Source organism: Microtus oregoni, unplaced genomic scaffold (assembly GCF_018167655.1).
Source record: "Microtus oregoni isolate MIOR12 unplaced genomic scaffold, Mior012 000035F_ref0000213, whole genome shotgun sequence".
Taxonomy (NCBI): Eukaryota; Metazoa; Chordata; class Mammalia; order Rodentia; family Cricetidae; genus Microtus; species Microtus oregoni.
The window spans coordinates 4,696,799-4,713,198 of record NW_024543094.1 but is presented as its reverse complement, the minus strand read 5'-3'; the positions used below and the strand labels follow the sequence as shown (position 1 = coordinate 4,713,198).

Below are 16,400 nucleotides of genomic sequence, written 5' to 3'. Positions count from 1 at the left end.
GCCCCCTTCCCCTCCCCGCTCTTGTCGAACGCAGGCAAGCGGCATTGCGGTTTTGGTAGTTCTTACGTCCGGGAGTATGCCAATTGGTCCGGAAGAGTGGACTACAAATCCCAGGGAGCATTGAGGCATAACTTTCTGTTTCCATAGAACTGGTGGGAAAATGGCGTCGTTGTTTGCATCGCTCAAACCAATAAAAACCGGGAAGAGGCGGGCTCCATAGAATCCTAGCCAATCCTCGATCGTCTGAGGGGCATCCGGGAAAGGAGTAGGGGAGGGGAAAAGAGCCGAGGGGAGGGGAGAAGGAGAAGGGGGGGCCGGGGTGGGGGGAAGCGATGTTTGCCCGTCAGTCGAGTCCGGAGTGAGGAGCACGGGTGCCGGAGCGGAGAGAGAGTCTCGGGCCACAGCTTGCCGCCGCCACGGCCACCGCCTGGACGTCTGCCCGGAGGGAGCCGCACAAGGTCGGCGGCCGCGGTCCTCGGGAGGGCTTCGAGACCGGGGCCCCGGACCTCCGTCTGGGAGGGATTTTTCGTCGCCCCCCCTCCCCCCGCGAGGGAGCCGGAGCGGCCGCCAAACAAAGGTACCAGTCGCCGCCACGGGAGGAGGAGGAGCCGGAGCCCCGGCCGCCGGCGGACCCGCAGCTTCTTCGCCATCTCTTCCCCCGGGCCTGCTGGTGTTGGGGGGGGAGGCGGAGCGGGGGACTCCGGCCGCAGGGCTCGGACCTCGTCTGCGCCGGAGGTAGGGGCATTATTTTTCGTGAGGGGGGGGGAAAGCTCCGGGCCGGGCCGTGCAGCGGGGCAGATGGCAACGGGGCTGAGTCGTCGGCGCTCGCAGCGGGGCCTCGGCCTCCCGGGACCCCCGCCCCCCGCGGCGCGGAGCCGTAGCCGCCCTTCCCGAGCCGCACCGTGGGCCCGTGAGGCTGGGATCGGTGAGGCATGTCCTCGGTGCCCGGCCCCGGCTCCCACTTGTGGGCCTGGCCTGGGGCGGGACGCAGACGGGTTCTGTGGGGCCGAGCCGCCTTAGCCCGAGGGCCCGCCGGCTCACTCGGGGCTCAGCCCTGGGGCTCCGGGCATCGCGGTTCCGTGGGCTTGGACGGCTGCAGCCGCGCTCCAGGCCGCGCCGGACCCTGCGCTTGTTGTGAGTTTTCTGACAGAAATGGCGTCATCGTGGAGGACGGGGAAAAGTCCGTGGAGTCGCGACAATGGGGCGGCGGGCGGTGGGGGCGGTAGGGGCTCTGGGATGGCGTGTGCCTGCTCCGGCTCCTAGCCCCACTCGGTGCCGCCCCCGCCCCGACGGCGCAGGGGGTGCCGGTGGTACTGACCGGGTGTCTTTGTTTCCCTTCCAGGTGCAGGTGAAGCTGGTGTCGCCGTGGGGATCGCGGCCCCAGAGTCACCATGAAGGTAAGGCGTCACTCAACCAGCTTGAGTGGCTTTCGAATTCAGGAAGTGTAGAGGCCGTGGCTGTGGCGGGCCTGCGAGTTTTGCAGCGGCAGGTGTGTGGAGTGGCTTGGTGCGGAGCTTTTTCCCGGGAGACAGAGGGTCAGCTGGTGCGAACATCCACGGGCTGTGGCGTGGAGTTGTGGAATCAGTTCGGAGCCATCTCCCCAAAGCTGTGCGGCTCCCCAATAGAACAGCGCCTTTTGCATGGAAACGTACGGAACAAACTGCCCGAATTAGAGCGTCTTAAATCGTAAACCAGAGAGCTGCTCTAGTTAACCCGACTCTTGAAACAGTACTGTCCCGTTGGTCTGACTGTTAATACTGATGGAAGAAAATGCCCTTTGATTGTATGGCTCGAACCGTGAATTTTAAGCAGAAAGCAAAAATACTCTTGAAGATGTTTAAGCAGTTTGGTGCACTTTACCTTTAGAGATCCGATTTGGCCTGTTGCACCTGTATTGCAGGGAGTTAGGGTTGTGTGCTTGCTTCGTTTTTCTTTATGTTGGTGTTCTGGGTCTTGGAGTTGTCACATGCTCTGCTATGGTGTGTGGTGTGGAAAACTGATGGCCAGGTTCCTTTGAAGTAAACATGTTGACTGCAGAATAGCTTCTGAGATATGTGTCGAAGTAGTTTTTTATTGGTGGAGTAAATCAGAGCAATAAAAAAAGTAGAGGTGGTGTTTGTCATTTTATGGAATTTGTAAATTTTTTTAAAATTACACTGGTATGAAAAACTTTGGTGGCTATTTGATATATCTAGATTTAACTGATGGAATTTTGATGCTAGAATTTGTTTTCTTTAAATTCATTACAAATTCAGATATGCTTGAAAATGGTAGTAGTGTGTGTTTAACGGTGTCACAGTATTAACAGTAACCAGTAGTATGTTAGAATGTAAATAGCGTCAACTTTTGACAGTTCTTTTAGATTTCTTCTTCTTTTTTTCTTTATTTTTTTTTTTTTTTGGTTTTTCGAGACAGGGTTTCTCTGTGGCTTTGGAGCCTGTCCTGGAACTAGCTCTTGTAGACCAGGCTGGTCTCGAACTCACAGAGATCCTCCTGCCTCTGCCTCCCGAGTGCTGGGATTAAAGGCGTGCGCCACCACTGCCCGGCCCCTTTTCTTTTTTTTTTTAAATTAATTTCACTTGTTTCCGGAGTGAAGATTGCTTTTGTAGAACTGCAAGTGGGTACAGTTCCAAAAGCTTCTGTTTATTCTGTTTATAGACTAATGCAAATGCTCTTGCTACTTAACTATTTGCCTGTTGTATATCGCCCATTATTAAAGGCTTTTTCTTTTTGAGTTTAGGACTCTGTTTAGGGCTTGGTTTTTATTTACTGAGTTCTATCCTGCTTTCATGTGAATGAAAACAGCCAGTGACCTGTCAGAGGCGAAACCCTTTGTTAGTCACAGATGCACAACTGTGTGAAAACAGTGAAAAGTGAGTTTTTTAGGGAAGTATGGAACTGTTTTGCTGTTGGATGAAAACTTGAGGAAAAATTTTTAATTTGACTGATAACATGTATGATATATTTGGAAGATGAATACATTTTCAGAATGTTGTAATCTGTCACAGTTCCCATTGTAATGCCTGACACATTTTAGAATGTGTTTGTAGAAGATGTAGATTTTTCTCTTTATCCCTTTTCCTGTTTAAAAAAAAACAAAAGAAGAGAAGAGAAAGGAAAAGAGCAGCTCCGTATGAGGTGCAGGCATATTAATCCCAGCAGTGGAAGGAGAGTCAGTAGTTCAAGGCCAGCCTGGGGTACACAGTCAGCTGTGGCCTAATGTAGCCATTGAGCCAGCCAAGGCCACATGAAACTGTTTCCAATAAGCAATCAAAATAGAAATGAAAGTATTCTGGAAACTTTAGCCTTAAAAGTTTCATGGTATTAGACAAATGCAGTATTTTGGGGGATATGTTACTATCTTTAAAGTAAAGGTACTTACTATTAGAAGTGTTTAAAAAAAGTTGTTAAAACATTTTCAACTTTATAGAGAACTTTTTGTTTTTAGTTTAGGGAATTTTGGGGACTCTATTATTAATTGCTAGTATTAAAATCTTACTTTGTACAATTTAATTTCTAATGTGTAAAAGACAAATTCTTCCTGAGTGCCTGAGGTCAGTGCCTGAGATCAGTGTTGAGGAGCCTGCTGCCCTTCCTCGTGGGTGTTGAGTGCCCAGCACCTATACTTTATTTATAGCCACCTCATCACTCACCCCACTTCTGTTCTCCATACACAAATGCACATAAATAAAGGTAAATCTTTAAAATAAAGAAAAGATGGCAATACTTTAAATTGCAGCATGTAGGAGGTAGAGGCAGGTAGATCTTTGTGAATTTGAGGCCAGCCTGGGGTGCATAAATGTGACTACCAAAGAAACAATATAAAATGAAGAAAAGGTATTCAGTGTTGAATATGTCGGGCCCAATTTTGTGTGTGAATTTAGCTTGTATGTGTGTATGTGTGTGAACAACATTTGAGCCATAGAGTTATTTTATGCTGTTTGTTGAATCTTTGAAGCAAGCCTTTTAAAGTTTGAATTATTATTAGTGACACTTATTAATAGTGACACTAGAAATTTTATTGTGGCAGTGTATTGAGGTAATGATATTCTTTGGTCTTTGCCTAAAGTCATTAAATGTAGAAAAGTCTATATGCTATTTTAAATGTTAGCTGGCTTTTTGAAGCAGTTTTCTTATGGTATAACCTTCAAAAATTAATTTACACAAAACCTGGTCGTTACTAGTGTGCTCTGTCTGAAGAACGTTTTTGCAGTCTGTTTGTGAGAACTGTGACTTTGTCACATAAAAGCACCTGCTTTAGGATTGATGTGACTGTTGCTGTGGACACTGCTATTAGGTAGGAGTTCCTGGTGTCCTCTTGTTTTTTCTTTTTGACAAGTATGTTAACATTTATTTATTTGTATGTGTGTACACTTGCATAAGGTCAGAGAACAGTTTATGGAAGTTGAGTTTTGATTTCCACCAAATGGGTTCTTAGGATTGGTCAAAAGGCCCCACAGTAAGGGCCCTTACCTGCTGACCATCTCAATAGCCCTTCTGTTGTTTTTCATACTTTGGTTGATAGACTTTTCAACATTAATGTGATAACATTAGGAGATGGGCTATGGAAATTACAGTTAATTACATCAAATTGATGCCTATGTTTTTGTAACTAAAGTGTTTCTCCTTTTTATACTGTGCATATTACCAACATTCTTAATATACTATAGTAAGTTGTAGAGTGAAGTAGTGGGCTTGTGTGGCTTAGATATAAGACTGTTTAGGGAATGAGTGATTTAGATGCTCTACAGAGGCTGGGCTTTTTCATATGTATCCTTGTCTCTCAGTGAGTACTGGCCTAGACCATGCAGACACACTGGTTGTAAGTGCCCTCTTTTCGGTTCTGGGTATGCATGCATACTCTTTCTTTTCCTCCTTTCCATTTGCTTCCTTTTCTGCCTTGGCTTTTTTCTTTTTCTTTTTTTGAAATAAATCATCATTTAAGAACTACTTCCATGTGTCAGCCAGTGTGATGAGGTAGCACCAGCAATTTGGCTTGCTCTCAGTGTAGTAGAAGACACTTAAAACTAAAGCACTTTCAGAGTATTTGTTCCACCATGTGACCATTGCAGTACATACTGTGGAAAGACAGCTAAGTGAGAGTCATGGAAAGTTTTCTGGGATAGTGGACGTCAGTGGTGAGTGTTAAAGAAAGGGAAAAGCATTTCAGATACAAGGGAACAGACACTGGGCAGAAAGGAACAAAGCAGGGTGGTATATATGGAAACTTAGGTTTGTTGCAGCTGGGTGTGTTGCCAGGTCTGTTATCCCACCTACTTTGGAGACCCTGGCAGGAGAATGGCAAATTCAGTACTGTCTAGGTTACAGAGTAAGCTCAAAGCTGGCCTGAGTGATTTAATGAGATCTTATCTCAAAGTTTAACAGCAGCACTTGTGCTGGGGTGAAACTAGAATAACAGTGACAAAAGATGAAGGAGGGAACCTCTCTTCCCTTCGAGGTGATGAGGTTGAAGCCGCCAGGGTCTCATACATGTAAGCAAGTACTGTACCATTGAGTTACAGTTCTAGTCTGAAAATTTCTTGAAGTGCTATGTGAGGAGTCTGGAGACATGACTCAGTTCATACACTGAGTTGTACAAGCATGAGGCATCTGAATTGGACCCCAGCAAAATTTGAATGTGGCACTAGAAGGGAGAGCTGCTGGGGCTTGTGGGCTAGCCAGTCCAGTCAAATTGAATTGCTGTGTTCCAGGTTCAGAGAGAGACACTGCTTAAAAAAGAAAAGATGGAGAGGGGCTGGCAAGATGGCTCAGTTTGCTGCCAAGCCTGGCAACCTGAGTTTGATCCTAGTAATCCTTCTGGTTTCCACATATGTATGTTCCTCTCCTACCACACACAAAATAAATAAATGTAATATTTTTTAAGATAGATAGTGATGGAAGAAGGCACCTGATGATAATTTTTGACCTGTGTGCATGCACCCAAGTGCATGTGCACCCATACACATGCACACATAAACAGGTACTCACGTGCAAGCTACATGAAACTTTAAAAATTAAATTAGAGAGAGAAAGAGAGACTGTGTGTATATGTGCGTGTGCGCGTGCACACTTCTGTGCCAGAGTGAACATTGCAGAAGACAACTTGGTGTAGTGGATATCTTTTTCTCTGTATGGGTTCTGAGAATAAAACTCAGGTCACCAGCCTTTGTACTTTCATTTTCCCAGCTCTCATTTGGCCCTCACCAGTGGCTGAATGCATGGGACTGCCTGCCTTGGAATTTTCAGTCTCCAAAAACTGTGATAAATTTGCAGTTTTTTAAAAATAAGTTTTGTAACTTTTTGTTTTGTTTCTTTTTTCTTTCTCTGTGTAGCCCTGGTTATCCTGGGACTCACGCTGTAGACCAGGCTGGCCTCAAACTCATAGAGATCCACCTGCCTTAGCCTCCCAAGTGCTGGGATGGAAGGTGTGCACTACCACCGCCTGGCTAAGTTTTATAACTGTATAGTACTCATCCCTGTGTATTCTGTTAGAGCAAACGATTGAACTGATGCGGCCCTGAAGTCTTCTGAGGGTCTTGAACTACAGAGTGAAGTGATGTGGTACATATTTTCAGCCGGAACAGTAACTGGTGTAAGGAGAGTAGACTAATGTGGTAAGAGTGGAGTAGACAGCTGTCAGCTGGGAGTTTGGGAGAGAGTGAAGGAAAAACCAGAGTATTGAAGATGGAGCTGATTGAATTAGAAATGTTAGATGGAAGGTGAATGTTTTCCTAGTTGCTGTTAATATGAGCCGCTCCTGAGACACCTGCCCTCCACTTAACATTCTTTGCTTTATGTAGTCAGTACATGGAACTTCTCAGATTGACTACACCTAAAAAGGTATTCCCAACTCCTAGTCTGTCCTCGTGAGTAGGAGTATTGAGCTCAACAATCTTATCAGTTATTTATATTTTTTTTATTTTAAAATGTGAGAAAAAAATAAAATGTGAGATATAATTTGCAAACTATAAATTTACCTTTGAAAGTTTAATTTTTTTTTTTTCGGTTTATCGAAACAGTTTTCTTTGTGTAGCCTAAGTGTTCTGGAACTAGCTTTGGAGACCAGGCTGTCTTCGAATTCAGAGAGCTGCCTCTGCCTCTAGTGATGAGTTTAAAGGCTTGTGTCTGTCACCACCGCCTTGCTAAAAATATTTTTATTTAAAAATTTGTAACATTTATTTTCTGTTTGCATACATGTATCCCGTGACGAACATCCTTAGATGTGCCTATTCATATGTGTTTATTTGAACATAAATATGTATACATTAAAATTTTGATTACATTTTAAATTTATTTTTTTGTGTGTGGGCATGCACACCATGAGTTTGTGTGTTAGAGGTCAGAAGTCAACTTGTGGGAGTGTGTTCTCTCTTTCCACCATGTGGGATTCCAGGGATAAAATTCAGGCTTAGTGTCAAGTGCCTTTATCTGCAGAGGGATCTTAATAGCCCAGTGAATATTTATTTTTCAGTGTGTTGACTCCTAGGAGTGAACCTTTTCCTTTTCAGGGGGTATGGCTTGTGATAACCTATTGAATGCTGAATATTTACCTTCAGGTGTTTGTGTTGTGACAAGTGGCCATTAAGACCCTGGAGACTTAAAAAAATTCACTCATCATTTACTGAATGCTATTGCATGCTAGTCTCTGGTCTAGCTGTTTTAGCATATATCAGTGAATCAAACAGGTAGAGATTCCTGGATCTGTGGATCCCACATGTTAAGATATGCTCGCTATCAAAAAGGAGTGTATACAGTAAATTAGTGCTTTAAGGGATAGATAGCATGGGAATAAGGAAAGGACTGGATTGGATAAGGGTGAAGAATTCAGGAGCTGTGGTGGGCTGAGAAGAAATTTGGGCAGGTTCTTGAATGCTCATTTTTGGCCCTGTGACTGGCCAGGTCTCAAAGCACTAGAGGTCAGGATAGCTGGTATGGAACAAGGGAGGAAGGCAGTAGGAAGGGATAGGGTAAGGGGATATGGTAGGGCAGAGCACTGCAGGCCCTCCTAGGACCTGGGAGGTATTTTGAGGACTCTGGCTCTCACTGCTGTGGAAATAGGGAACATTGCAGGTCTTAACAGAAGTGGTGCAATCCCACTGCAGAGCGATGGAGTTTGATTTTGTTTTAAAGGGTCACTGACTGCTGTGGAAAATGCTAGTAGCAGAGGGGAGGATAGGAGCCTTCGGAGATTAAGTTATTTTATTAAAGGATGATGGTAAAATGATAGTGGCTGCATTTGGAAGTAAGCATTTATATTCTGTGTTAGCAAAAAAAAAATCTCATGTTGCTTTGAAATATGGCTTGAAACAAAGTACAGACATGTCATGCTTAATGACTCTTTAGTGTAGAGTTAAAAACTTTGATTTGTGGTGAAATTTTTTTGTGTGTGCTGAGTTTTTATAGCACATTTTAAAGCACCCCCCTCCCCCATCCACCTCTGAGCATCTCAGAGGTGTTGATAGTGCACTGGGCAGCCACAGGTTGTCATTTTGCTACTATTGTTGCTACTGTTACTGTTTAGTTATTACTACTTTATTATTACTACTAGTATTTTTTTATTTTTTGAGAGATGGGGTCTCACGTACCTCAGATTGGGTTTCAATTTGCCATGTAGCTGACGATGGCTCAGAATTCCTAATCTTCCTGCTTCCAGCTTTTTCATGCTGTGATCACAGACATGCACCACCTCACCCATCTCTGTTAATATGCAGTACTGGGTTTTGAACCCGGGCTCAGCAATGACAGGCAAGCACTCTGCCAATTGACCTGGATGTCCAGTTCGTCTGTTTTTTTGTTTGTTTGTTTGTTTGTTTTTCCAAGATAGGTTTCTCTGTGTAAGAACCTTATCTGTCTGGGAGTTAGCTCTGTAGACCAGGCTAGCATTGAAATTACAGAGACCTGCCTGCCTCTGCCTCTCGAGTACTGGGATTAAAGGAGTGCACCACCACTGCCCAATCAGTTCCTCTATTTTTTAATGACCAAAAATCATTTAAGATTGAAACTTTTGAAAGAACTGTTTGTTCTTGCTCAGCTTAATACTCTCTGGGAACTTGATCCTGATTTCCAGTCAGTCCTGCACCTAAGACTGGTGTCTTTGAACACATTCTTGTTGAAAAACTTGGTCCAAGGAGACATCGTGGAGTACATTGTGTACATGAAGTGGTTGTAGTTACAAATTTTCACAAAAGATGTGTTGTTTTGCTTTTCAGCATTTTTCTTTCCTTTTATTTTTAAGTGTGTTTTATTTTTGAGACAGGGTTTTACTTTGTGTAGCCTTGGCTAGCACAGAACTCACTATGTAGACCTGAATTTGCCAGACTGTGCCTCTGAAGTGCTAAGATTAAAGGTGGTGTATCACCATGATCCCACCTCCCTTTTTTAAAAAAAAATTTATTTTATGTGTATGAATGTTCACATGTATGTACTGCACGTATGTAGTACCTGCAGAGACTTGAAGAGGGTGTCAGCTCTCTTGGAGTTGGGAGTCACAGGTGGTTGTGATTGGCCATGTGGGAACTAAACAGCTGTGTGCTACCACACTTTGCAACAACAAATTTCTGAAGAGGACACATACTGTCCTCTCTCTGCTATCATGGGACAGAATAGTGACTCTTTTGGACAGTTTTAACTTCACTAGAAGTATGTGCTAGTATTCCAGTATTCTGTGAAAGTTGACGTCTACAGAGCTACCTTGTGTCTGCCTTTCGTGCTGGGATTAAAGGTGTGTGTCACCATTCTTATCTTTTATTTTAGTAGTTAACAGATAAATGATTGTAGAATATCGGAGATGTAGATTCTGGTAAAACATGGAATGCTGTAATAATTAATTTGAGATTTTTATTACCTAAGTGCAAAGTAGCAGTTTCAGCTTGTAACTTGAGGAAGACAAAGGAAAATATTAATGAAAATAGGCCACTAATACATTTTTGGTTTATAGCCTCCTTTGAACATGATGGACAGAGAACAAAACATATAAATGTGTTAGCTTTTGTTCCCAGATGATTGAAATACTTTCATATAAATGATTTACATGAAAACGAAAGAATATCTATTGCCTTTATACAGGCAGTATAGTCCATTTGATGTACTAATTGGAATGTTTAATTTGGAGTTATTAAATTTCTTTTTTAAGTGGTAATGATATTGAGATTTCCTATGAAAAATAGTATACTTTTAAGAAATCTGATCATTTTCATACTAAAATTGAAGATAGTGTTCAGATTTGGGGAAAGTAGGGTGGTGAGTTTATGCAAATTGATGAACAGCTTACTTGAGTATAAAAACCAGATACATAAAATGAAAATTAAGAAAAGGCTTATTTCCAAGAAACCTTATTTCAGGAGCTCAGTTGGCTATCCTGAGGATTGTATTTTTTAATTGATTATAGAAACAAGAGGCATAATAAAAGATGAAAAAGAGGAAGTGCTCATGGTAATACTTGCCCGGTGTATGGTGGAAGACAATTGCTGTGAGTTTGAGGCCAGTTTGGGATATGGTGAGACCATGTCTCACCCTAAAAAGAAAAAAAAAAACAAAAACAAATAGCACTCTTTTTCCTCACTTCACTCTGGGCTGAGTCCTAGCAGTCTTTAATCAGTGCATGCTTATATTTAGAAAGTACAAGCATGGGTGAGCTTTAGGGGTCTGTAAGCCTCTCCTTTCCTCAGAGTCACACAGAATTGAATGCCATATTATGTATTTTTCAGAGGACAGGAACCAGCAGGACAGTTAGGCATAGCTGTCTGTTAACTGCTCATCTGTTCAAGAGATGCAGTCTTCTTACCATTAAGGACAGACAACCACATGTCAGTACTCATATTCTAGTTTTATTTGTTCATATCACTGCTAGTCACAACATGATTTTATTCCATTATTTCTAAAACATTTACATAAAATACATACGTTCACTTTGAGTGACACACACGTGCGCATGTTTGTACATGTTTAGTATGCCTACAAAGGCCAGAAAATAATGTTGGATCTCCTGGGGCTAAAGTTACAGGTAATTGTGAGCTTCCTGACATGGCTTGATTGGGTGCTAAGAACCGGTCTCTTGTAATCTTCTGCAAGGCAGCAAGTGTGCTTAACTTGAATCATTTCTTTAGCCCCGTATTTGCACTTAGGATTTCCCCAAATCTGTGTTTTACAAGTTAAGTTTAATTAAAATTAATCTGGGATTTCATGAGAATATTTCATAAAGTTAATTAAGAGTTTTTATGATTGTGTATCAGTATTTTGCATACATGCATCTTGCGGTCACACCTGGTGTCCTCAGAGGCCAGAAGCAGCTGCATTCCCTGGAAGTTAGAGATGGTTGTGAGTCACAGTGTGAGTGCTAGGAATTGAACCTGGATCTTCCACAGGAGTAGTGCTTTTACCCGCTGAGCCATTTCTCTAGCCTTCATGAAATAATTTCAAAAGTCACTGGAAATTTTCAAGTGTGATTTTGAAGCATATGTATACAAGTTAATGTATGTTTGTACTCACACTTTGTAGTCATTCATTTGTTCTAATGAATTTTCACAGAATACTGCCTATGATTACATATTGATTTAAGATACAGTTGGAGATCAATATGAAGCAAGGCATTACCTTGGGTGGTGCGGTATTTTTTGAGGTTAACTTTAGTATTTGGTGGTAAGGAGGTTGAGAGGTTTCATTTCTGTTCCATTATTGATTTGTAAAGATCAAAGTCTAATAGGAAATGATCTATATCACCCTTCTATTATAAATTTAGCCATCATTTAAGAAAAAGATAATTCTATGTTGTCTTATACTACTCTAAGTGTCAGGTTACAGTGTGTCTTGGACGTGTAACACATATTTTACAATGTACCCAAGAGTTTCCAACCTTTTGATGTTGACACAGAGTCATCTGTAAGGTTCACACTTGAGAACCTGCAATCAATTTACCAAAAAAAATTTGCAAAAACCTATTTTATTCTTTTTATTTGGTGTATATGCATGCATGATGTGTATATTTGTCTGTGGTGGTTGAATGTGCCGTTATGTGTATACAGATGTCAGAGGGCAACTTGTAGGAGTTAGTTCTCTGCCTCTCCCCTGTGGGTTTCAGGATGGAACTCAGGTCATCAAGTTTGGCAGCAAGTGTCTTACTGAGCCACCTCACCAGTCCCAATTTCAGTGTTTTAAGTTAAGTTTATGATTTTGTGTTGGACCATTGATTGGACATACCCTTTAGACCAGTGCTTCTCAACCTTCCTAAAGTTGTGACCCTTTAATACAGACATTCCTCATGTGTGGTGACCCCCAGCCATGAAAATACTTTGCTACTTTATAATTGTAATTTTGTTACTGTTATGAGTGTAAATATCTGTGTTTTCTGATGGTCTTAGGAGACACCTGTGGAAGGGTTGTTCAGTCCGTAAAGGGGTTGTACCTGCAGGTTGTGAACTGCTCTAGACAGACTTCTTACTTAAGATACTTTCTCTCCCATCGTGTAGCCTAGACTGACTTCACATTTGTAGTCCTCCTGCCTCAGCCTAAGTGCTGCATGTAAGTGCCAGCATGCCTTGACTTGTATTCTCATAAATTCTAGTTTGAGAACTTTGGTAGTGTAAGTTTAGGATATCTGAATTACTGTATAAATGTTCTGTTACTATTCTTTTAAAACAACTTTTTAGTTGAAAAATTTCTGTGTGTTAAAAAATTTCTGTTTATGTTTAATGTGTACGTGGGTAAGTGCACACACACTGCACATTAGGGAAGTCAGAGAACAACTCGGTGCTCCGTCTTGTTGAAAAGGGCCTCTCTGGTTTCTCCCTTCTCTGCCTCCCATCTTGCCACAGGAGTGCTGGAATTACAAATGTACTCCCACATCCACTTGTTATGCGGGTTGTGGAAAATGACCTCAGGTTACCAGGCTTGAATGACTAGTACTGTTACCCACTGGGACATATCCCTGGCCCAGGTCTGTAATTTGTATCCAAAGTTTAATATTCTTTGTGTGTGTGTGTGTGTGTGTGTGTGTGTGTATGGAATGAGGTCTTGTGCATACAGGTACTCTACCACTAAGCTGTACCTTAGGTGAAGGCGTAAGTCACAAACAATGCCACACCAATTCGGGGTTATGATTATTAGGGTGGTATTTATTTAAAGGGGAAAAAACTTACAGATCACTGTCCCAGGCAACAGCCCTCTTCGCAACCAGGAAAGGAGTCTAGTCGCAGGCGGAGCAGGAAGTGAAGAGAGAGAGAAGAGGGAAGTGGCCGCTTTTTTAAAGGGAGAGAAACCACGCCCCAGTGGGCTGGTACCTCAGCGGTGATAGGCTGGAGGAGTGGGAGGACCTCCCGCAACACCTCCCCCTTTTGTTTAAATAAGAGAGTTCTAAACCTACTATGAAATTATATACAATAAGTACAAATATCCTATTCTAACTAGCTTAGGTCTTGTATAATAAATAACTTGGCCAAGTCATGAGAGAAAGTAACTACATTTATATAGTCTTCAACCCCATCGAAGATCTGAGAAGGGAAATAATGTTACCTGGGTAATTAGGAAGTTCAGTAAAACAACTTCCAAAACATGCAACAAATTACAGAGACAACTAGCTACCTGGGCAATCACCCAAAGTCACATTAGCAGCGTTGAAGCAACCAACTTTGGCTAAGGCCTAACATAACTGACATACCATTTTCTAAGGCAAGCAACTTTTCAAAACTATCTTACCCTGTCTTGGCAGGATATGACAGTCCTGTTTTATCCATTGATGCATGCTCTGTATCTTTGTCAGTTGTTGAGGTATGGGCATTTCTTTGCCCAAACGCCAGTTCTGCCAAAAAGAAAGGCTCCAGGTGGAGTGTCTTTGGTGCTCAACATTCTCTCGGGAATAGAGTGGTGTTGCCAGGAGCAATTGTGTCTCACTACCACAAAACTCTGAGTTAGATTAAAGGCCATTTTCTACAGCTCTTTGAAGAAGTTGAAGATTATCTATCTATACTGAGTATAATCTCTATATATCTAAAGAACCTGATTAGTCTATTATAAATGACAAACTTAGATGACTATTAGTCTATATAATTCTCAATATCTATCTAACTTAAAGACTAAGACAATAAACGACTGTGAAACAAATGAGGACAATGACCTCCAAATATAAACAATGTACAAATATACATTGCAGTAGGCAAATATATATCAATACACAATCATTATATAAGTATCTTAATCAGAGGTAGAAATGTACACTGCAATATGGTAAATATATACAATATATATATATATATCAATACAATATATGTCAATACATAAAAAAATGTTTTAAACAGAGGTAGAAACATGAATGCGTACAATAGTCAATATAATTTAACTTTGTATCAATATACAAGAATCTATACCAATGTATTTGTCTAAAAACAGTAACTCACAATTACAAATCTATTATCCCATCATCCCTCTTTTTTTTTTTTTTTTCAAAATGATCCCTGAGCGTATAAAATTCCTCCCCCAACCCTCAATCGTGTACTAATTATAATCAACCCCTAAATGATGTCCCTAAACCCAAGGGCAAGTTTTATTGGGAAAGGGGACGTCGTCCTCTAGAATTACTTCCAGCTGTCATGGGGGCGACGTTCTTTCTGGGGGATCCTGTGAAAGTGAAATGATGGTTAAATTTCAAGATCAATGTCTTTTAAAATTGCCAATAGTCTCTGAGTATTTTGTGCAGGTCTGGCCAAAATGTTGTATAAGATGTGCACCATTTCAGCTAACCAAGTTGGAACTGTCTTGTGCAGCTGGTACCAAAAGCAGGTCTTGTAGTAGCGCTATCAGTATCATGACGTCATATCAACCAGGTGGAGTTGTTGTTATGGGGCCCCATCTTCTTCCTGGAAACTTCAAATGTCACTTCAGGAAAAACTCATTGTTCATTATGAAAAACTTAAACATTAATCGTATAGACATATATAAACATATATATATATTCAATGAAAGACATGATAGATATATTCAATGAAAAGTATGATAGATATGAAGAAAAGCAAAGATGTTTTCTAAACTCATATTTCTTTCTGTCCCATATCATGGCTCTTGACATGAGACAGAAACTCCAGAAACTCTGGGTTTTTCTCTTACTAACAGGCTTGGAATTGGAGAGGGACTGAGCCAAAGTCCAACTTCAAAACCAGCTTTATAAAAATTTAGAAATATGGTTTAATATTACTTACACAATCCATTCAGTTGTCTTCATATTTCCTATTGGGCAGGTATTTTTCCATTTGTCAGTATCCAAACATCCAGGGTCCCTTGAATTTCTCAAAGATGAGTGTTTTCCTGTGGAGATAAGAACAGAACCCTGCCCCCATTCTATATGTTTTTCTTACCACCTGTATGAATATCATCGTTGTGGATGAGTTGTCATTTCTCCTTTCCAAGAGGTTTCTCCTCTTCAAATCGAAACTTTATTAATTTTGATGGTATCCACAATTTTTCTTCTCCTGTGGAAACAAGAGCAAAACCCCTTCCCCAACGTAGCACATCTCCTGGCTTCCACTGAGAGGTCAGCACATCTTTGAAATAAATCGGTTGATTTAGTTCAGCAGACTTTTCCATTATCCAATGTCTTTCTGCTGCTGTCGTTCCTTTCTCATTAGCGTTAAGAAAATTCAAGGTTAATAAAGCATTATGTAATCTATTTCTGGGGGTATTTTCAGTCCCTTTCTGTTTGTTCAGCATATCCTTTATAGTACGATTTGATCTTTCTATAACTGCCTGACCTGTAGGATTATTTGGTATACCTGTAATGTGTTTTATATTATAATAATCAAAAAAGCGTTTCATTTTCTTAGATACATATGCTGGACCATTATCTGTCTTTATTTGCGCAGGTATACCCATGATGGCCATAACTTCCAATAAATGTGTGATTACTGAATCAGCCTTTTCTGAGCTCAGGGCTGTAGCCCATTGAAAACCTGAATACGTGTCTATGGTGTGGTGTACATATTTTAATTTACCAAATTCCATAAAGTGGAACACATCCATCTGCCAGATTTCATTTCTCTTAGTACCCTTTGGGTTACTCCCTGCAGGCAACGGTGTTTGATTATAGAAAGAACAAGTAGGGCATCTCTTTATAATGTCCTTAGCTTGTTGCCAAGTAATGGAAAATTCTTTCTTTAGGCCTTTACTATTGACATGATGCTTCTTATGAAATTCCGAGGCCTGCAACACACTTCCAATCAATAATTGATCAATCTCAGCATTGCCTTGGGCTAGAGGACCAGGCAGACCTGTATGGGATCGGATGTGTGTTATGTACATCGGACAAAGCCTGTTCCTGATTATGTCTTGTACCTGGATAAACAATGAAGTCAACTCTGTGTCATCTGGTATAAATTCAGCGGTTTCAATATGCAAGATAACTCTTTCTGCATATTGTG

The 16,400-nt window shown here is 41.4% G+C and overlaps 1 protein-coding gene across 7 annotated transcripts in view; it reads left to right on the top strand.

Moving 5' to 3' along the window:
* The first annotated feature begins 315 nt into the window (after positions 1 to 315).
* Arid4b (AT-rich interaction domain 4B) overlaps positions 316 to 16,400 on the top strand; it is a 79,399-nt gene continuing 63,314 nt past the window's right edge. For 6 of the 7 annotated variants that reach the window (XM_041630675.1, XM_041630674.1, XM_041630677.1 and 3 more), the window contains exons 1-2: positions 316 to 735; positions 1,343 to 1,397. In XM_041630675.1, the coding sequence (XP_041486609.1) occupies positions 1,392 to 1,397 (6 nt within the window). In that variant the 5' untranslated portion in view covers positions 316 to 735; positions 1,343 to 1,391. The remainder of the gene's footprint in view (positions 736 to 1,342; positions 1,398 to 16,400) is intronic. The other variant, XM_041630673.1, reaches the window with a different exon arrangement.